We start from the raw sequence: 21808 nt of genomic DNA, 5'->3' as shown, positions 1-21808 counted from the left end.
TTTTAGGGCTACTTATTTCTTTACTTGTTCTGTGTCAGTGACTCAGACAGCATTGAAGTCATAGTAGTGAAATTATCAGCCAGGAAAAGAGCAAGCAGTTCAGCAATGACAGCTTTCATTAATCTCTCATGGCTAATTATAATATTGTGTCCTTTTATTTTACTTTTCAGATCCTTTTTACATTACTTTATACCTGCTCATTGCAATCAAAAATCATATGTTTCTTGACATATGTTAAGCCTGCTCACTGGTCCAGTTAAGAGGATGCCTACACTGAAGAAGGGTTCAGACTAGCACCTAAAATGTCCACTTTGCTACCAGCATTTGTGTTGTAAGGCTGCACTTAAATACACGAGATTCAGTCTTTCTCAGCTGGTAAATTTTGTGTTTTTTAATTAACATTGTTTTTCTTACACAGCTTTTAAACAGTGACTTTTATTTTCCTTGCAGTTTAAGCTTCTCTCTGGGTTCTCTTTGTAGGTGCTGTAGCAAGCACTGAAGTTAAAATGAAGTTACAAGAGTTTGTATTGAACAAGAAGAAAGCCCTTGCTCACCGTAGCCTAAATCATTGCATGTCTAGTGACCCTCGCTTCTGGTGGGTATTTTATGTTTACACTTAGGGCAGGTTCAAACTACCTGCACTGTATAGCAGAGCTCGGTTTACTTTTACTTTTTTTTTTTTTGTTTTACATCTTTTTCAAACATGTTACGTGTATGTGTTTAGAGTATAGAACCTGCTAGGTTAATTTTTTGCTTTGTGTTTCCCTTAATTTCCTGTCCCAGAGATGCAGCAGGGTATGAGAGAAAGTATGGGGATTTCCCCTTCTTAGACAGTTGTCCCTGGAACAGGTGTCCCCATTAAAGATTTCCCCATCATGTTCTGGTGACAATGCTAAAATTTGGGATCTTCCCTCACTTTCTTTTTCGCTAATAACGGTCACCAGTATTAATAGAGGGATGAATCTCCCCAATGGAGTCATAGACGGCAAAAAAAAAACTGACAAAGTGTAACCCTTCTCCACTCAATCCAAAACAAAAAAAAGTGTTTCCTAGAGATATAGTTTAAAGCTGAAGTTTAGCAAAAAAAAAAAAAATCCCTACAACTTTTGTCACATCACTTATATTATGCAAATACTGACCAGGACTTGGTCACCCCCCCCCCCCCCCACCTGTTGGCCGCCATGTGTGTGGCTTCAACGGCCTGTAGGGTTGTTCAGGTAATCTGCAGTGGGTGGGCTGTAGCCATCGAAGAGCTCATCAAAATTTGCCTAATAAGGCCCCAACATCTAGGCACTCTGGGAAGGGAGTAGAACAATATATAAATAGAATTTTCCTATTATGGAATGTTTACCATTTTATTTGCCATAAATCACCATGTTGTTGGAAACTTTCTTTCTAAATATAATGCATTGTAATGTGTTAAGGCTCTGAGCACACTTGTGCGACTTGTGATGTGTCTTTGGACAGCAAAGTCTCATAACAAGTTTCACCCTATATTTTTCAATGAGTACCGTTCATATCTATGCGACTTAAAGTAGTTCATGCACTTCTTTGGTCTGACTTTTATGCGACTTAAGGGCCATAGACTTCAATGTTAACCCTCAAAAGTTGCATGAAAGTCGCACCTAAATGTTTTGCATGTGACCGTTGTGCAACAGTTGCCCATTATCATTGGTCAAAGCCAAAGTCGGACCCATCCAAAGTTGCAGTCCAGAGTTGCACAACTTTGAAGGCCTAAAAGTGTGATGGAGCCTAAAGCTTACAGTTTGGAGACTATAAAACTAAAACCAGTAATGACTGGGGAAAGATCAGCAACATATGTTTGTAGAAGTTATTTCTCTAAGATCTCTGAGTTGTGCTGAATCTCTGCACAGTTAAAACTGTATGTGATTTGCAGTGGGAGAATTCCTATCTTTGCTTTAAGGACATTCTAGTAGAGGATTTTATAATTGATATGGATGCTGTATGAGTTTATCAGGGCAATGGTTACTAATTCCAATAACCATCCTAACCCACAGGAAAACTCAGCATAGCTCCCTGGACCAGAGTCCACCACCTCAGGGAGGGGTATCTGGTTCATACCACCATCCTGTCTTGGGAATGTATGACTCAAAGGATGACTTCCCCCTAAGAAAGACAGGTGAGCATTGGCAAAGTTGCTATGGTTCAGTAAAAAGGATATCACTTAATTAGCTACTGACCTGACTGTTTCTTAAAGGCATTGTTTTTGAACCACTTACATTATAGTGAATTGTAAATTTTGCGTTTACATCTAAATACACCCTGTGAGTACTGTGTGCATGGCGAGGACAAATAAGACATTACACCTGCTTTTTTTATTGATGTCTCCTCTTTTTACTACCCTCATTGACTGCTTTCACTCTTATCCTTACCACATTTATACATTTGTTTTCCTCGTCTCTCTGTCTCTTCAGGCTGTTCTTTACCCCCACACCCATTTCCATTTGTGTGCCTTACGAGTAGTTACAGGAATGTTTGTGAATTATTAATGTTGCTCCAGTATATTTATTTGATGTGGTCTTCTCAGGCAGTGGGCTGAGCTGGTTCCGTGGGTTAAGTCAGGTACCAGCGGAAGCTTTCACCAGTATGAAAGCTATTGATTGATTTTAATGTGGCTGTTGAAGTTACAGTTCTGCTTCCATTTTCTTAGCTAAGACACTTGGACCTGTGAGAAACCCCTGGATTTACAGCATTGTATAGAGATATTAATACAAGTATAGTATAGTCTGCTTAATGCTGCAGGAGCCATGTATGCAGCAGAATGGCTTAAAGTATTACTAAACACACAACAGTAAAATCAGTCTGTATATGTAGTAAAGCATGCTTGTTATACTCACTGTGGAACCTAAGGGGTTAATCCTCTGCATTGTGTAAAAATGCTGTTTGATCCTGACTTCTCTGATTCTCCCCTTCTGCCAGTGCCCCCCTCTTGTCTCCTGATAAGACATATTGTGTGGAGTAACTCTATGGGTATTGCTAGAGAGTTTTTATTTTTTTTCTTGGGAGAGTGCATGTGATCAACACAGGGCCAACCAGCACCATCCAGACAGAGGTCAGGGGTCCTGCATCCTCCTAGAGTAGAATGAAAACGCCTCCTACAAGCTTTAACTTGTGCTCGGCTGGACACTGATAAACATCACAAGACTGCTCTAACTGCTGATGAGAAAAAGTATTTAACAGTTTATATTTACCAAAATAATTGTGTTGTACAAAAAGGGATTCGCAGGCAGAGATATTGCTGCTACTAAGATTGGACCTAAATCAACCATTTATCAGATCATCAAGAAGTTCAAGGAGAGAGGTTCAATTGTGAAGAAGGCTTCAGGGCACCCAAGTAAGTCCAGCATGCGCAGGACCATCTCCTAAAGTTGATTCAACTGCAGGATCGGGGCACCACCAGTGCAGAGGCAGGTGTGAGTGCACCTGCACGCACAGTGAGGTGAAGACTTTTGGTGGATGGCCTGGTGTCAAGAAGGGCAGCAAAGAAGCCACATCTCTCCAGGAAAAACATCAGGGACAGTCTGATATTCTGCAAAAGGTACAGGGATTGGACTGCTGAGGACTGGAGTAAAGTAATTTTCTCTGATGACTCCCCGTTCCGATTATTTGGGACATCTGAAAAAAACCTGTGTCATGCCAACAGTACAGCATACTGAGACCATTCATGTGTGGGGTTGCTTCTTGGCCAAGGGAGTGGGCTCGCTCACAATTTTGCACAAAGAAGACAGCCTTGAATAAAAAATGGTACAAAAATATCCTCTGAGAGCAACTTCTCACAGTCATCCATGAACAGTTTGATGCATAATGCCTTTTCCAGCATGATGGAGCACCTTGCCATAAGGCAAAGGTGATAACGAAGTGGCTTGGGGAACAAAACATTGAAAATTTTGGTCCAAGGCCAGGAAACTCCCCAGACCTTAATCCCATTGAGAACATGTGGTCAATCCTTAAAAGGCGGGTGAGCAAAAAACCCCCCACACATTCTGACAAACTCCTTTTGATTATGCAAGATTGGGCTACCATCAGTCAGGATGTGGCCCAGAAGTTGATTGACAGCATACCAAGGCGAATTGCAGAGGTCTTGAAAAAGAAAGGTCAACACTGCAAATATTGACTCGTTGCATAATCTTAAAGTGTTACTAAACCCAGGACCCTGCATTTACTATATCTGGTCTTCCACAGTGCATAGAACATGGAAATGCAATTACTTTAGTAAATATAAACTGCTAAATACCTTTTCTCATTAGCAGTATATAGCAGTCTTGTGACTTCTATCAGTCTCCAGCAGAGCATTGGTTACAGCTTTCAGGAGGAGTTTTCATTCTCCTGTAGGATGCTGAACCCCAGACCTCTGTCTAGAGAGTGCTGATTGGCCCTGTGCTAATCACATGCGCTCTCCCAAGAAGAAAACACTCTAGCAATACACACCAAACTGAGCATTTGCAGCTTGCCCCGAGCCTCTGTTCTATCAGGAGATATTTTGAAAACACTGGAAGAAGGGGAGGATCAGAGAAGAGAGGATCAAACATCCTTTTTATACAGTGTGGAGGATTAACCCCTTAGGTTCCACAGTGAGTATAGCAAGCATGCTTTACTGCATATACAGACTGATTTTATTGTTGTTGGTTTAGTAATTGTCAATAAAAGCCTTTGACACTTATGAAATGCTTGTAATTATACTTCATTATACCACAGTAACGTCTGACAAAAATCTAAAAACACTGAAGCAGCAAACTTTGAAAATTAATATTTGTGTCATTCTCAAAACTTTTGGCAAAGGCTGTATATATGCACGTAGGAACAGCCAAAGTTGATCATGTTTAAAATATGGCTCTCAGTCATTTGTCAGTGATTAACGTGAACATGTGCTTGCGTTAACAGGTTCACTTTAATTTGTTTATTTTATTATTATTTATTTCAGGTACTTATATAGCGTCATCAATTTACGCAGCGCTTTACATATATATTATACATTCACATCAGACCCTAACCCTCAAGGGGCGTGCAATCTAAGGTCCCTAGCTTACATTCATACATACACATACTAGGGACAATTTCGACAGGAGCCAATTTACCTACCAGCATGTCTTTTTGGAGTGTGGGAGGAAACCGGAGTACCCGGAGGAAACCCACACAGGCACAGGGAGAACATGCAAACTCCAGGCAGGAGGTGGCCTATAATGACAGGAAAATCTGGTAAAGACAGGAAAAGACATTACAAGAGAACAGTTTTAAAGAATTGCTTGCCCAAGAGTTAAGCCGGCCATAAATCGACTTCTGTACAATTAGCCTTTTGGAAAAAATTTTTTTGATCAGGGCCAAGGGTGGTGCTGATGAGTGTATTCTGACAGCGGGGAAACCTCAAATCTGTGGATGGGGGAATCCATTTTCTTTGGTCACCCGCTGGTTGAACTAAAAAGAATGATCATGTATAGTCTGCTTTACTGTCCTTGCTTAAAATACTTTAGCACTCATATATTTTGCAAGTTGTTATTGAGGAATATTCTGTCTACTCCTTCGAGTGCCTATTTAGGTGCCAGCAATTTAGTAGATATTTTCATTAATGTAATAAACTGAAGCACCTATACTTAATTCACACAAGCACAGGAGGACATACAAACTTCAAGCATGTAGTGTGTTGGCTAGAACTGAACCTAGCAACTCTGTGTCTGAAGGGGGCAGCACTAATCTTTCTGCAACTGTACTGCCCTATTATACTTTTTCTAGAATTAACTCAAATTAACATTACAGCACACTTACATATTTATTATGCATTTGTATTGAATATTTTTGAAATTACATATACTCTATTTTTTTCTTCCATTCAGTTGCATATGGTAGGGCAACTTCCTGGTTTTCACATTTTTTTTCCCACTGTCTCTATTCAGCATCTGAGCCCAATCTCAAGTTACGTTCCAGACTGAAGCAAAAGGTTGCGGAACGCAGAAGCAGCCCTCTCCTCAGGAGGAAAGATGGTCCTGGTGTGACTACTTTGAAGAAGCGTCCTTTGGATGTGTCTGGTGAGTGATGGTTATCTGTTAAGTAAATTTTCAGAAAAAACAAAAATTCCCTGTTTATGTTTAACATTGTAGATGGAGGTAGCTGCTTGACACTCTTGGTACTAGCCTTATCTCTGTGGGAACCATACCTCTTAGCCAAAAAAGGCTGTCCTGGCCACTTGGTTTTCTATAGACTGGTAGGGTTTAAATCAGCTGCATCATGTGACTGTAATATCATGTCCTTTGTCTAACTTTATTCTAACATACTTTTTGATGCCTTCATCAAAGTTCAGTATTACCTACTCATTGGAAACTCATTAGAAACTGCCATTGATGACTTGTTTGTAAAATTGTAAGCATCTGTGCTGTAATTTTTTTTCTTTCACTTCTTTGTAAGTCACTTATCTGGAACAAGCATGCAAATACTGACGTGTCAGGACAACAGATATACACTGTCCACGTAGGGATTAAGGATTACTGTTCCAGAGCTTGCAACTTTAAAAGAAGGTCATCAGTGGAAGCTCCAATATTTTTTAATTCTGGTTTAATTAACTGGTTCCCTTTAAAGCAAATTATTCAAATCTAATTTCTTGCTGGTATTACGCATTTTATTTTGTATTTTCTTTTAGACTCTGCTTGCAATAGTGCACCTGGTTCTGGCCCTAGTTCCCCCAACAACAGCTCAAGCAACATTACCACTGAGAATGGCATTGCTGGTCCTTTGGGCATCCAGGCAGAGGTATTTTTAGCTTTGGATGTTGCACAGTAAATGCTTCCTATGCAGGTGTATTATAAGTATTGATTATTATTATTATGTTTTAGGCTGCTTTGGCCCATAGATTGGTGAACAGGGAAGGTTCTGTGACCCAGCTCCCTCTCTATACCTCGCCCTCTTTACCCAACATAACTCTGGGACTGCCTGCCAGCGGATCTGCTAATGTACGTATCCTAAAACATTTTACTGTTAGTGGCTGAAGCGTTGATTAGAACTCTACATTTAAACATTTGTAAGCTAATTAAAGTATATGTTAAAACCAAGAACCACAAACAATTCCTTAGCTGTGATGACTGTATTATTTTTTCAGGCTATTTTGTTTTGTTTTACAGTAACAGAATTCCTGTCCTAGGGTGACAGGATTCAGTCATTGTACTTTATCTATGGAGGAGCAGCATTGCCCTCCTATGACAGGACTGCAGAATACCTCTTCTCTCCTCATCTCCATAAAAATAGTGAGGATATGTTCTGTATTTTACAGATTTGGGAACAATACGAACTGATAAATCCGTATAGGCAGAGAGAAGAGGAATTCTGGCAGGATTAGTAGATTTATTTTTGTTGCACAGATATATTAAAGTGCTTTTATTGACCAAAAAGGAGCTAATAAAAGATGCTTATTGTTGGTGTGTACATACATTTTAACGTACTATCCCAGCTGTTACAGCTTGGTATTTAACCAGGTATGTCAATAGCAACAATAGCATATTATAGGTAATTTATGCTCATTCTAAATTGAGAAAATGTATTAAGTATGAATGAAGGTTTATCATCCAGCGGACCTCCACTTAAGTGGAATAGTTTGTTTCTGAGTAGTTTTGATCCCTCTGTGCTTTCTGGTCAACTTGATTTAAGTTAGTGTTTTTCCTAATATAAAATGATTCGCAATATACAAAATAGTCTGTTGTATAAAATATTTATGTACAGTCATGGCCGAAATTGTTGGCACCCTTGATATTTCTCCAGGAAATCATGTATTTCTCACGAAACGTATTGCATTAACACATGTTTTGCTATACACATGTTTATTCCCTTTGTGTGTATTGGGACAAAACAAAAAAAGGGAGGAAAGAAAGCAAATTCGACATAATGTCACACAAACCTCCAAAAATGGGCTGGACAAAAGTATTGGCACCCTTTCACAACTGCGGATAAATAAGAATGTTACAAGCATGTGATGCTCCTGTAAACTCACCTGGGGCAAGTAACAGGTGTGGGCAATATAGAAATCACACCTGAAAGCAGATAAAAAGGAGAGACGTTCACTTAACCTTTGCATTGTGTGTCTGTCTGTGCCACACTAAGCATGGACAACAGAAAGAGGAGACGAGAACTGTCTGAGGACCTGAGAACCAAAATTGTGGCAAAATATCAACAATCTCAAGGTTACAAGTCCATCTCCAGAGAACTAGATTTGCCTTTGTCCACAGTGCGCAACATTATCAAGAAGTTTGCAACCCATGGCACTGTAGCTAATCTCCCTGGTCGTGGACGGATGAGGAAAATTGATGAAAGATTGCAACGCAGAATAGTCCGGATGGTGGATAAGCAGCCCCAAACATGTTCCAAAGACATTCAAGCTGTCCTGCAGGCTCAGGGAGCATCAGTGTCAGCGCGAACTATCCGTCGACATTTAAATGAAATGAAACGCTATGGCAGGAGACCCAGGAGGACCCCACTGCTGACACAGAGACATAAAAAAGCAAGACTACAGTTTGCCAAAATGTACTTGAGTAAGCCAAAAGCCTTCTGGGAAAACGTCTTGTGGACAGATGAGACCAAGATAGAGCTTTTCGGTAAAGCACATCATTCTACTGTTTACCGAAAACGGAATGAGGCCTACAAAGAACAAAACACAGTACCTACGGTAAAATATGGTGGAGGTTCAATGATGTTTTGGGGTTGTTTTGCTGCCTTTGGCACTGGGTGCCTTGACTGTGTGCAAGGCATCATGAAATCTGAGGATTACCAAAGGATTTTGGGTCGCACTGTAGGGCCCAGTGTCAGAAAGCTGGGTTTGCGTCCAAGATCCTGGGTCTTCCAGCAGGACAATGACCCCAAACATACGTCAAAAAGCACTCAGAAATGGATGGCAAAGAAGCGCTGGAGAGTTCTGAAGTGGCCAGCAATGAGCCCAGATCTAAATCCCATTGAACACCTGTGGAGAGATCTTAAAATTGCTGTTGGGAAAAGGTGTCCTTCCAATAAGAGAGACCTGGAGCTGTTTGCAAAGGAAGAGTGGTCCAAAATTCCGGGTGAGAGGTGTCAGAAGCTTATTGATGGTTATAGGAAGCGACTGATTTCAGTTATGTTTTCCAAAGGGTGTGCAACCAAATATTAAGTTAAGGGTGCCAATACTTTTGTCCAGCCCATTTTTGGGGTTTTGTGTGACATTATGTCATATTTGCTTTTCTGCCTCTGTTTTATATTTGTTCCAATACATACAAAGGGAATAAACATGTGTATAGCAAAACATGTGTTAATGCAATACCTTTTTTGTGTGAAATACTTGATTTTCAGGAAAAATATCAAGGGTGCCAACAATTTCGGCCATGACTGTATATACGAAACTTTATTCTACCAGTGCACCAACCTCCCAAAACATGAAGAACAGCAAATGGACAAATATATGGGCCTTAGGGGTGCCAGAAAGGCTTATCATAAGATCAAGAGCAAACACGGTCCAAATGTAGTATGCATAAAATTCATATTTATTAATAATCCTTATTAAAAAAAAAAAAAAAGGTTTGTGAGTTAAAGGATGATGGGGCCACCCTGGATATTCCAAGGAAACAGGATCTCACTGGTCAGTGATCAGTTAGAATATCGTGGGGAGTCTAAATCTATCAAGACATGGCCATCAGGGATGTTGAAATTGTATCACCCAACGCTCGGGACATGTAGTTCCGGGCGTTGGGCAGGTAACCTTTTTCACCCTTTAGCCCTGCAGGCAAGCAGCAGGTCTCGCCTGCCAGGTGAAAGCATTCGGGAGGCAGCGCTGTCACCCAATTGCTTCCACACAGCCCACAGTGCCAGCCTACATTCCCCCCTCCTGTGTGTGAACCTCCCCCCCGCTCACCAAGTCTCCTGGGCTCCGCTTGCCCATCTGCGGGCCCGGGACTGGCTCAGTGCGCCGGCATCTAGAGAGGAGGGAGGAGAGCGAACGCGTCCGCTCCCCTCCACTTCTTGTCCTGACCCGGATGTGACATTTGACACCACTTCCAGGTCCCCATTCACAGATTCCCGGCCTTTGAGGCTGGGAAAGAATGTAATGCGGTGTGATGTACACTACATTACATTCATGGGAGCACAGGGGAGACAAGCAGGTTATTTTAGACCCTGCATGTCTCATTAAAGAGAACCTGTCACTAAACAAATCATCACATAGGGGACTTTTTATACCTATGTGGTGAAAAAAAAAAGTTAAGTAGAAAAAAATATCGAAGTTGCACCTGAGCAGATAACATCCTCCCCCTCAAAAAAATTTGAGGCCCCCCACATATATGCACGTACAAAAGTAAAAGCTCACACCAAGGCACCTATGCATGAAAATGTCGATTGCCATACACATGTTACATATCGCCACACACGCCAGAATGAGAGCAATAATTCTAGCACCAGATCTCCTCCGTAATGCTAAACTGATGACCTATAAGGGTCTTTAAAAGGGTCGCCTATAAAATATATAGGGTACTGAAGTTTGTCGCCATTTCACGAGCGCACGAAATTTAAGTTTTAACATGTTTAATTGATTTTTTGTGCTTTAAAATTAATTTTGTGTATTTTTTACTGAAATTTTGCGTTTTATGTAATCTTCAAGCCTAAAATGATTTTTTTAACCGTGTGCAAAAATCTCAAATATGGCTCTGGCAGCAAAATGGATAAAGGATAAGCCCAACACTACCCTTTCCTGACTAGCACTCGATCAGTGCTCATTACACTGCAAGGTCTCTCTCCTTCCTGCTAGTTCACGGGTGAGGTGTTGGAGACAGGCAGGGAAGGGAGGAGGAAATAAAATGGCACCATAAAGCCCTTTTTTATTTTAACCACTTCATGTCCGAACACTTTTACCCCTTTCCTGTCCAGGCCAATTTTCAGCTTTCAGTGCTGTCACACTTTGACAATTGAGCGGTCATGCAACACTGTACCCATATGAATTTCTTAGCATTTTTTGAGACAGATAAAACTTTTTGGTGTCTTTATTCACCACTGGGATTTTTATTTTTTTGCTATATAAATGAAAAAGTCCAAAAATTTAGAAAAAAGTGTTTTTCTTATAAAATTTTGCAAATAAATAATCATAAATCGTGGCCAAAATGTATTCAGTTATCTTTTTAGTAAAAAAAAAAAAACCCAAATTAGTTTATAACCAAAAATGATAATTTTTCAAAAAAATGTTTTTACATTTTTATTTTTTTTAATTTTTTTTTACATACTGTCACCCTAGCAGTACAGTGTCACTGTACACCATAGTGACACTGTACTACTTGTGGGGGTGACAAAGTTTTTTTTTTTTTTTTATTATTACACTGATTGCTTTTACACCCATAAAGGCTGTAAAAGCAATCATGTCTCCTTCTCTCTGGCTGCATTCTTGCAGCCATTGAGAAATACTGTGTGAGCTGTGATTGGTCACAGCTTGTCACATGGTACAAGGCTGTTGTGAATAGCCTTGTACCATGTGATCTCTGTGATCATTCTCCGATTTCACACGTAGTAAACAATGATGTCAGAAGTGACATCTTGCTTACACCTATTCATCTGATCACTGATTGGCCAATCATTGATCACATGATTGGGACCTCAAACAGATCCCGTACAGCGATCGGTCACAGCGGGCACCGTATCGCGGTGCCGCACGCTCCCAGGGAGCGCGCACAATCCAAAATAGCGGGCACCGTTTATGAATGGCAGCCTGCCCCTGCACTGCCACCGTCTGGCTGTTTATATACATCGGCCAGATGGGAAATGGTTAAAAGTCCCAGACATTCCTAACAGCATCTCAGATTTAAATACGGTTTTGGTTAAAATTGATTTTTTTTTTAATCAGGACCGATTTAGTCCCTGGACAAGTGTTTTTTTCCAAACATTTCCACACCCCTGGCCCTCCACCTAAACTGACAGGCTGGGCAAGGAGAGCATTAATCAGAGAATCAGCCAAATGTGGAAAATTTCAAGCGGTATGAATGCTTTTTCAAGGCACTTAAGCAAAGGATAGCCTCATATATTGTATACTTGCCTCAGTTCATAGCACCTAATGTGGATGCTGGCTGCTATCTCCTTTCTTTGCAATCTTTATGCATCACTGACAGTTTCCTAGACACCAGGCAGCCTATGGCAATGGCCCGCCTCACCTCTAGCACACAGAAGGTGATTGGCAGCCTCAAATATATTATTACAGGTACACATATATCGCCAACAATTTACGTAGCGCTTTAAATATATATTGTACATTCACATCAGTCCTTAACACTCAAGGGGTGTACAATCTATTGTCCCTAACTTACATACATGTTTCTCAGTGGTAGAGGTGGATGTATCCATTCCCTCCACTTATGTGTTGGCTTACATTGAGCTCTGCGCTCTATGTTGTAGAGTGTTTAATGTAAGATCTTCACCCCCTACCTCCTGGAATTTGAGAATTGTGATCTTCGGTGTGTATTTTGGAAGTCTGTGGAGGGGAGAGGACTGCAAATAAAGAGGTACAACTGATGTGCGAGGGATAGCTTTATGATTGTTAATCACCAGAGGCTAGGCACTTCTTTGGGCTTATGTAAGGGTTTATTACCACATTAAAATTAACTCTATGGAAGAATATAATACATACATTAGTGCAGTTCAATATTCAGTAACACCTCGTTTAATGTATTTTTTTAGTATACAAGCAGTATATGTAGCTGATTTTAACTTGGTATCAGCCTGTTGGAGTCCTCCCTTTACAACAGAGCACAGAGAGTGGAAGAAATGGCACAAGAAATCAATTCTTGAGCTGTCATTCAGCTTGTAAGACTGGGGTCGTTTAGTGATGGAAAAGTACTTCCAAGGACAGCTCCAGTTTGAAGGTGCCTTATTGTCATTTATTGGGCTATTTTTTGCCTGGAGTTCTGCTTTAACTGTTTCAGATGCTTTCAATTCTTCAGAATGCATGTAAAGAAGAAAACCTCAGCTATCCGATCTGTAGATTTTAGCATATTGAGTGGGGTGTGTCTAATATAGCTGGATGGTGATTTACTGACAAAATAAATCCACCACAGCTTGAATGGGATTGATTGAATACACAGAATGGGCACATATCAATTCACTGGACAGCCTTATCATGTAGAAGCTTAAAAGCTTTATTGTGACTTGATGGCAGAGAACTATAACAAACATAAATAATAAATGACAGCCCAGCCGGTTTTGTGCGGTCTCTGGCATGATGTCAGTGTGTGCACAAAGCACATTACTTGGGCTTGAGGTATACTGGATGTTACATGAGGATCCGATCCACAATGCTTGATATCTTATACGCATATTTATTGATTTTCAAATAATATATCTGTATGTATTCAAAGCTTTAGAGGACACCCCCCTCCTCCTCCCTCTCTTGGGTGCCTCCCCTGTAACTCATCTCTGTAAGTGCTCAATTTTTTGTTAGTGTCATGCCCACCATGACATGCTTAACCTGCACTTTATATACTGTGCATTGTAATAGACCGGTAAGACAGGGTTACCCTGTATTTCTAACCATTACTGTATAAACAGGGCTGTGTTTGGAATGTATTCACTTCAGAATGTAAACTTTTCAAACATAGCACTAAATTTAAACTACTTAGAGCTCAGTCTCAGGTGGGAATGACCAGGTGTTGCCTCACACCACTGGTCACATACTTTAACGCCACCTTCGCTTTCACTTGTAGTTATGCAGAGACTCCTAGTGGAGGGGGTGGGAGCGGCTAGCTCATGCTCTCAGCAGATTGCTGAAAGGCTGAGCCAGGTGCCATTCCAGGCTTATGGTTGGGTCCTGACCATGTGGTCAGGATCTTTTCAAAACCTGGACTATCTCTGTGACATCAGCCAACAGCGAGCTTTAGACTGTCACCGAGTGCAGAACAAACTGTGATCCATAGGAGAAGTACAGCCAAAAAAGCTTTGGCTATACTTTTCCTTTTAAATGATGGACATTTTCTTTCTACTTAGAAATGCTTGCCTTTTCCTATTCTATCAACTGGCACCACAGCCCCTGCATCTCTTACGGAAACGTCTGAGCAGTTTTACTCCTCAGCTGAGGCTTTGGAAGGTCATAAATGGTCCCTGCTGGATAGAAGATGTGGGGTTGGCCTGTTTTGTTGCTGAGGGCACTTGACGTTACATTGTGTTATCTGCAGGGTGCTATACAAGTCCAGGACCATGGTCTACCCTTAAAGGCACTTAGTTTGTATGCCCATCATGGAGGGAAACCTTATTTTTTCCCGCATACTAGACATCTGCATGCCGTATTTACAGGTTGGAAGCCTTTAAACATTTGCACACTCCATTTTTCTTTCTGAACACACCTTCACAGCAAGTAGAATACATGGCACATTGATCAATTATAATACCTGCGTATTCGGCTGCCTACAGTATGTGCCACTGGAGGGTTTCCTCTCCCTCTCCACAGCAATGGAGGTTGTAAGTATTCCTCTGGGACACTTGCACATGAAAGATTCAAAGGGGAGAAAGGGTCAGATGGCCTCACTAGCTCAGACCCAGACCATGGTTCCAAGGGGAGGGTCGTAGTTTGCCTCCATTGGGTCCTAGTATATTCTATTTGGATCTTTCCCCCCAGTCTGATTTCCTGCCTTCCCCTGTATGCTCCATTAGCCCGTTGGCCACATGACATTCCTCCTTTTTATTGAGATAAATTTTCTGCTGTGATGTCTGATTTCATGTATAGAATTTTCACACCCTAAAGAGGCCATTGATGCAAGGAATCACAAATGTCCCTCTTCAGTTTTCCCTCCTTAGGCAATTCTGTACTTTGTTCCTGAGGCAGATATGCTTGTTGATGAACTGGTAGATGTGGAAGATTCTCCTCTCTTCGTCTGAGAAATCAGATCAAGGTGAAATGCCCTCAGCTGAAATTTCATCCAGACTTAAAGTGGTTGTAAATATTTACCTATACCCAGTGAAGTGACAGACCTCAGGTGATACACAGATGTGGAACAAATCTTCCTACATAAGGTGTACCTGTTTATCTGCATCCCTCTCTTTACATCCGTTCAAAGTCCAGAATTTATAAAGCATGTCTGAGAGTTCCGAAAAAAAACAGGTAGAGAACTGAAATTACACTATGCAGAGCTCAATGGAGAGAGCTCTGAGAGCTGATTGAAGGGACACACCCATCTTCACACAGCACACAGGAACTGGCTGTCAATCGAGGCTGTCAATCTGCTGGAGGTTCCTCCCCGTCACCATTTTTATCTTGGTGTCTGGAAAACCTATCAGAAGTTACTCCTATGGATAGCAGAGAAATGAGGCAGCAGACAGAAATGACACTTGGTTCCCTAGATAGAGACAAGTACACACTATAGAGGGATATGCTTTGTTTACATTTCATGTCATGTTCGGGTATTCAGGATGAGTCTTCTGTCCATTCATATGTGCAAGATCCTTTGTTTAAGTACTGGTTGGCAGAACTCCCTTTTAAGAAATGCCTTGAACAGCTGCCCTTTTATCACGTACCTGGTGATGGAGGCCAATGGAGAGAGGGCTTCCCTTGCTGCTAAGTTCTGGACTCCCCTGAGTGGGACAGCGGGAGTCAGGCCCAAAGTTGCACAGGTCTCCTGTAGGAGTGCTGGTTGGTGGTCCACTCAGAAGCACAGCTGGTGCACGGAGATAGGTCTGCAGACAGGAGGCGCCTGTGCATGGTATGCAAGCCCTTCCGGGATTTGGACGTTTACTGGGTAGTTGGTTCAAGCCAAGGTCAGGTACCAGGTGGGAATCAGAGCAGACGTGGTCAGATGGGAAAGCCGAGGTCATTCACAGAGGAGAGAGAGAGAAAGGGTATCCGTAAGCCAAGCCGAGGTCAGGTCAGGGGTAAATCAGTGTAGACAGGTCCAGGAGCAAGCCGAGTCGGTAACAGGAAATCACAAGTCAGAACACAGGAACCAGGAACAGGGCACGGGGAGCTAGAGATCATCCAGCAACCAGAAGAAGTGATGAGCCTCCTTTATAAAGGCCGTCTGGCACCAGACTGAGGCTGATGTGTACTTCTGCAGCCATGTAGAGTATTGGCAGAAGTGCCAGATCTTCCAGAACTCCTGCCGTGGACAGGACCCTTTTTTGAGCTTCTAGTCTGAAGGATAAGGGATTCTTAGCAGAGCGAGCGGGTGACCGGTCCATGTCTGCTCAGTTTCTGTAGAGTGGACAAGAACCAAGCCCTCTTGGCATTATGGGAGCCAGGTGTAAATGGACCTACTGTCCATTAACACCCGACTGCCCTCTGATCCAGTTTGCATACATGGACGAGAATGGGCCCCCTTACGCTTTTAGCGCATTAGATTGGAGGTAGGCGAGTGTGAACAGACATATCAAGTCCGTTTTACACCCACTGGTCTATAGAGATGAATGGACCGTCTGATCAGGGCTGCCTGAAAAACTGACAGGCGGACCTAATCAGAACAGTCATGTGAAAGGGGCCTTAAGCACCTATTTCTTTTTACATGCTTATTAAGTTTAAAGCAATACTAAAGGTTCCATTTTTTTTTTTTGGAAAATAACAAACATGTCATACTTAACTGCTCTTTGTAATGGTTTTCTACAGTGCAGCCTGGGTCCTCCTCTTCTCAGGAGGACCCAGGCCACCCTTCCCTCTGTTCCTGTGTTAGGCTGCATTGCTTGCTAAAAACTGAACTTTGTGGGCTAGACTTATAGGGGTAAGCCAAGGAGGTGTGTCCAGCAAATCTTTGCCAGTCTTCAAACACCTGAAGATATCAGCTTCTAGCCCAGGGTGCACGAATAGCCAGCCTGTGTCATGTACTGTACTCCAAGATATGGAATTTACTGAGAAGTCAAAATTCCTCTTTTTTTCTCTGTTTTAATTGGAGGGCAAAGGGTAACCCTGTGGCTTACTGCAGCCCATATTCGTTATTACTTTTGTTCTCTGCAAAGACTGATATGGTACTTTTAATCCCACTAAAAAAATAAGGGTCCCAACACTGAACCTTGGGGTACACCACTAACAACCATAGACCATCCAGAGTATGAATCATTGACCACTACTCTCTGAGTACCGTCTTTACAAAATTATTTTTCCAAGCCTGTAGTCTTTACCTTACACATTAGCCGTGTGTAGGGAAGTACGCCCACAGCCATTCCTTTGTCTAAGGTTTTGCTTACCTCACAAATAGAAGTCAGATTTATTTGACAATTTCTTCATAAGGTACTACAGACTGCTCTCTGACTTCTTTAGAGCCCTTACTGACCTGTTTTGTTATGCGGGCTTGTTGGTGGTGTTCTTGTGTTGACTACTCCTCAGTTCGACTTCTTTTAGGTGTCCCATGATAAAAAATAAATATCTTGGGTCCCATACTGTACAACTAAAAAAAAATAAATTCCTTGATTTTTTTTTTACTAAAATGAGTTTCTTGAAGGAAAGCGGTCCCTCGCCTCTGTTTTTTATGATCTCCCTATTGCTTGCTACAAAGCCAAGGCTAACTAGGAGTGGGAGGGGGTATGTACATGCATATCAGTATGGATGTCTACTACACCCATAGAGGGTGATAGCAGATTCCAGACTCACATGCTGGAGAGTAGAGTTCCAATCCCTCCTTCAGAGAACATGGTCACCCAAGGAAGCCAAGCTTCCTGTCAACATCCAAGAGTTTAAAGCATTAAAACTAGACCTGAATCACTGTACCATCCTCCTTCAGGGTCACCTGATCAAGGTACAATCGGTACCACAGCTGTGGCCTATATCAACCACCAAAGAGGGTACCAGGAGTCAAGCATCCTTAATGGATGTAAGTCTGATCATCTCAAGGGTGCAGAAACACTGTCCAGCCTTCTTTTCAATTGTCCACTCCTAGGATGTGAACAGCAAAGCAAATTACCTCAGTCGCTGCTTGGGTCAAGGGGAATGGGCTCTTCATCCTGACATCTTTAGTCTGCTATATATGGGATAGGGAATTTCAGATGTGGATATCCTTGTCTCCAGGTTTTGCAACCCTTGTTTGTAGCTAAGACCAAGAACTAGCACTAACATTGGATGCTCTGATAATTCCTTGGACCCATTGCGGTTCACATATGCCTTTCCTTCAGTGTGCATTCTGCCTCGACTTCTCTGCAAAATAGAGGAAAAAAAATGGTGATTCTGAATGCACTAGACTCGCCCAGGAGAACCTGGTACATGGACATACACAGACTTTTAGAAGATAATCCATGGCCTTTTACAAACAGACCAGACCTTCTGTCTCGGGGCCCCCTGTTCCATCCTGTTTCACAGTCACTGGATTTATCAGTATCCCTGTTGAAGCCCAGGTCTTAAGACAATGGAGTCTCTGTGTCTGTCATTCCTACCTTGCTCAAAGCCAGAAAAGGCCAATTCCAGGAAAAAAATGCTATTTTACCCAAATATCTTTCTTTGCCTGGTACGAACTGGCTTCTTTTTTCTTGTAAACACTTTTAAGTTGTTTCTTGGATTAGACCACATTTACAGCACCACATGCTTCCTTGGAATCTTAATTTGGTTCTCTCTGCCCTACATAAACCACCCTTTGAACCCATCAGGGAACTGATCTTTACAACAAAATGGCCTTATTACTGGCTATCATGTCTGTCAGACATGTACAGTATCTCTGAACTAGCATGCCCCTCCTGTAAAGAACCGATCCTTACCTTTCAAAAGACAAGACTTTTGTTCTGCCTCAGTGCACCTTAATGAAGACACAGTCCTTCCCTTTTTTGTGCCCTGCTCCCAAGCACCCCAAAGCAACTGATTTTCATTGCTTGGACATTATTAGAGCTATCAGAATGTATTTAAAAGCCACAGCTTCTATAAGAAAGATCGATTCTAACTTTGTCTTGTCATCAGGTCCTTGCAAAGGACATCCTGCTTCAAAATGCTTTATTGCCAGGTGGATAAGACGACTCATCTCAAAAGCTTACATGGTAAAGTATAAGGTACCTCCAGCACTCTTGCGTGCATACTTCACCACATTGGTGGGTGTTTTCTGGGCATGTTGACATCAAGCCCCTGGTATGGTATGAACTGAAAGCCATCACCTGGATTTCAGTTCATACCATCTCCAAGTTCTACCAGGTGAATGTCCAAGATTTTGTGGCTGCAGCGGTCTGAGTTGAGTCTGTTCATAGTTGTAATTGTTGGGCTTATTGGCACAGTTCTGTTTGCCTTGTTGTTATCCACCCTTCTTATTCATTACTTAGGGACTTCACACGGTCTGTAAATATACAGCCTGTACTGTATGATTGTGATAAGAGAAATTTTGACTTACCTGTAAATTCCATATTTTGGAGTACTGTATGGGACCCAGGCCACCCTTCCCTCTGTTCCTGTGTTAGGCTGCATTGCTTGCTAAAAACTGAACTTTGTGGGCTAGACTTATAGGGGTAAGCCAAGGAGGTGTGTCCAGCAAATCTTTGCCAGTCTTCAAACACCTGAAGATATCAGCTTCTAGCCCAGGGTGCACGAATAGCCAGCCTGTGTCATGTACTGTACTCCAAGATATGGAATTTACTGAGAAGTCAAAATTCCTCTTTTTTTCTCTGTTTTAATTGGAGGGCACAGGGTAACCCTGTGGCTTACTGCAGCCCATATTCGTTAATACTTTTGTTCTTGTGAGTAGAGGTGTGTCCTCCAATGAATTCAGAGAAAAGGATTTTACGTTGAATACAAATAAATCCTATTCTTTCCTGATCCTCTAAGGAACTCGGATATTCTCTTGATCTACAATCTCTGGTATTGTTTTTTATAAATGTTAATAGCTCATTATTTCAATGCATTTAAAAACACATTTTTTTTTTAAACAATCAGCTGAGCTGTCTATAACTAGCTCCTGAGAAAGTTGTTTCCTTATTTTTACAGCTCTTACTGTGAAGAAGCTTTTCCGTATGCAGAGGTTAGACCTTTTCAACCGATAAAGAGAACCTCCATGTCATTTGCACTGACCTTTAAGAACTCCAGGCATGATATATTTTTGCATAATTACATTAGTCCAACTTGGACCAATGTAACTTTGTATATACAGTGCCTTGAAAAAAGTATTGATACCCTTTGAAATTTTCCACATTTTGTCATGTTACAACCAAAAACATAAATTCATTTTATTGGGATTTGATGTGAACACAAAGTGGCACATAATTGTGAAGTGCAAGGAAAACGATAAATGGTTTTCAAATTGTTTTTTTACAAATAAATATCTGAAAAGTGTGGCTTTCATTTGTATTTAACCCCCCAGAGTCAATACTTTGTAGAACCACCTTTCGCTGCAATTACAACTGCAAGTCTTTTTGGGCATGTTCCTACCAGCTTTGCACATCTAGAGAGTATAATTTTTGTCCATTCGTCTTTGCAGAATAGCTTAAGCTCTGTCAGATTGGATGGAGAACATCTGTGCACAGAACAGCAATTTTCAAGTCTTGCCACAGATTCTCAGTTGGATTTAGGTCTGGACTTTGACTGGGCCATTCTAACACATATGCTTTGATCCAAACCATTCCATTGTAGCTCTGGCTGTATGTTTAGGGTCATTGTCCTGCTGGAAAGTGGACCTCTGTCCCATTCTCAAGTCTTTTGCAGACTCTAACAGGTTTTCTTCTAAGATTGCCCTGTATTTGGCTCCATCAGTCTTCCCTGTCCCTGCTGAAGAAAAAGCATCCTTACAACATGATGATGCCACCACCACCATGTTTCACGGTGGGGGTGATGTGTTCAGGGTGATGTGCAATGTTAGGTTTCCACCATACATAGCATTTTGCTTTTAGACCAAAAAGTCCAATTTTGGTCTCATCTGACCAGACAACCTTCTTCCACATGTTGGCTGTGTCCCCCACATGGCTTCTCGCAAACTGAAAACGGGACTTCTTATGGCTTTCTTTCAACACTGGTTTTCTGCTTGCCACTCTTCCATAAAGGCCAGATTTGTGGAGTGGACGACTAATAGTTGTCCTGTGGACAGATTCTTCCACCTGAGCTGTGGATCTCTGCAACTCCTCCAAAGATACCATGGGCCTCTTGGCTGCTTCTCTGATTAATGCCCTCCTTGCCAGCCTGTCTGTTTATGTGGAAAGCTATGTCTTGTTAGGTATGCAGTTGTGCCATACTCTTTCCATTTTCAGATGATGGATTGAACAATGCTCTGAGATGTTCAAAGCTTGGGATATTTTTTATAACCTAAACCTGCTTTAAACATCTCCGCAATGTTATCCCTGACCTGTCTGGTATATTCCTTGGCCTTCATGATGCTGTTTGTTCACTAATGTTCTTGAACAATCCTTTGAGGGATTCACAGAAAAGCTGTATTTATACTGAGATTTAATTACACACATGTGGACTCTATTTACTAATTAGGTGACTTCTGAAGGCAATTGGTTCCACTAAATTTTAGATAGGGGTATCAGAGTAAAGGGGACTGAATACAAATGCATGCCATACTTTTCTGATATTTATTTGTAAAAAAATTTTAAAACCATTTATCATTTTCCTTCCTCTTAACAATTATGTGCCACTTTGTGTTTGTCTAGTACATAAAATTCTAATAAAATACATTTATTTTTTTGGTTGTAACATGACAAAATGTGAACATTTTCAAGTTTTATGAACACTTTTTCAAGGCACTGTACCATACCTGGCCAATGCTCATGGAAGCTGGAAATCGCTAAAGTAGACACTTACTGACAGGTCCTGTGCTGAGTGGCCGGTCTGATGCATTGTGAACATAGGTCGTCATCTGTTCAGCACGGGTGCCATTCAAAGAATGCTTTGAATGAATGGAAAGCATTCTCTGATTGGACAAGGAGGGAGGCACATGATATT

The 21808-nt window shown here is 41.5% G+C and overlaps 1 protein-coding gene across 2 annotated transcripts in view; it reads left to right on the top strand.

Moving 5' to 3' along the window:
- HDAC4 (histone deacetylase 4) overlaps nt 1-21808 on the top strand; it is a 273670-nt gene that overhangs the window by 171049 nt on the left and 80813 nt on the right. For both annotated transcript variants that reach the window (XM_089693176.1, XM_089693177.1), the window contains exons 5-9: nt 481-595; nt 2019-2140; nt 5910-6041; nt 6650-6759; nt 6843-6959. In XM_089693176.1, coding sequence (XP_089549302.1) covers nt 481-595; nt 2019-2140; nt 5910-6041; nt 6650-6759; nt 6843-6959 — 596 coding nt within the window. The remainder of the gene's footprint in view (nt 1-480; nt 596-2018; nt 2141-5909; nt 6042-6649; nt 6760-6842; nt 6960-21808) is intronic.

Source organism: Staurois parvus, unplaced genomic scaffold, assembly GCF_062004578.1.
Source record: "Staurois parvus isolate SC_StPar_1 unplaced genomic scaffold, SC_StPar_1.0 ptg000616l, whole genome shotgun sequence".
In the NCBI taxonomy this organism is placed as follows: Eukaryota; Metazoa; Chordata; class Amphibia; order Anura; family Ranidae; genus Staurois; species Staurois parvus.
Note: the sequence above shows the minus strand (reverse complement) of the source record. Positions and strands in the feature narration are given on the sequence as shown.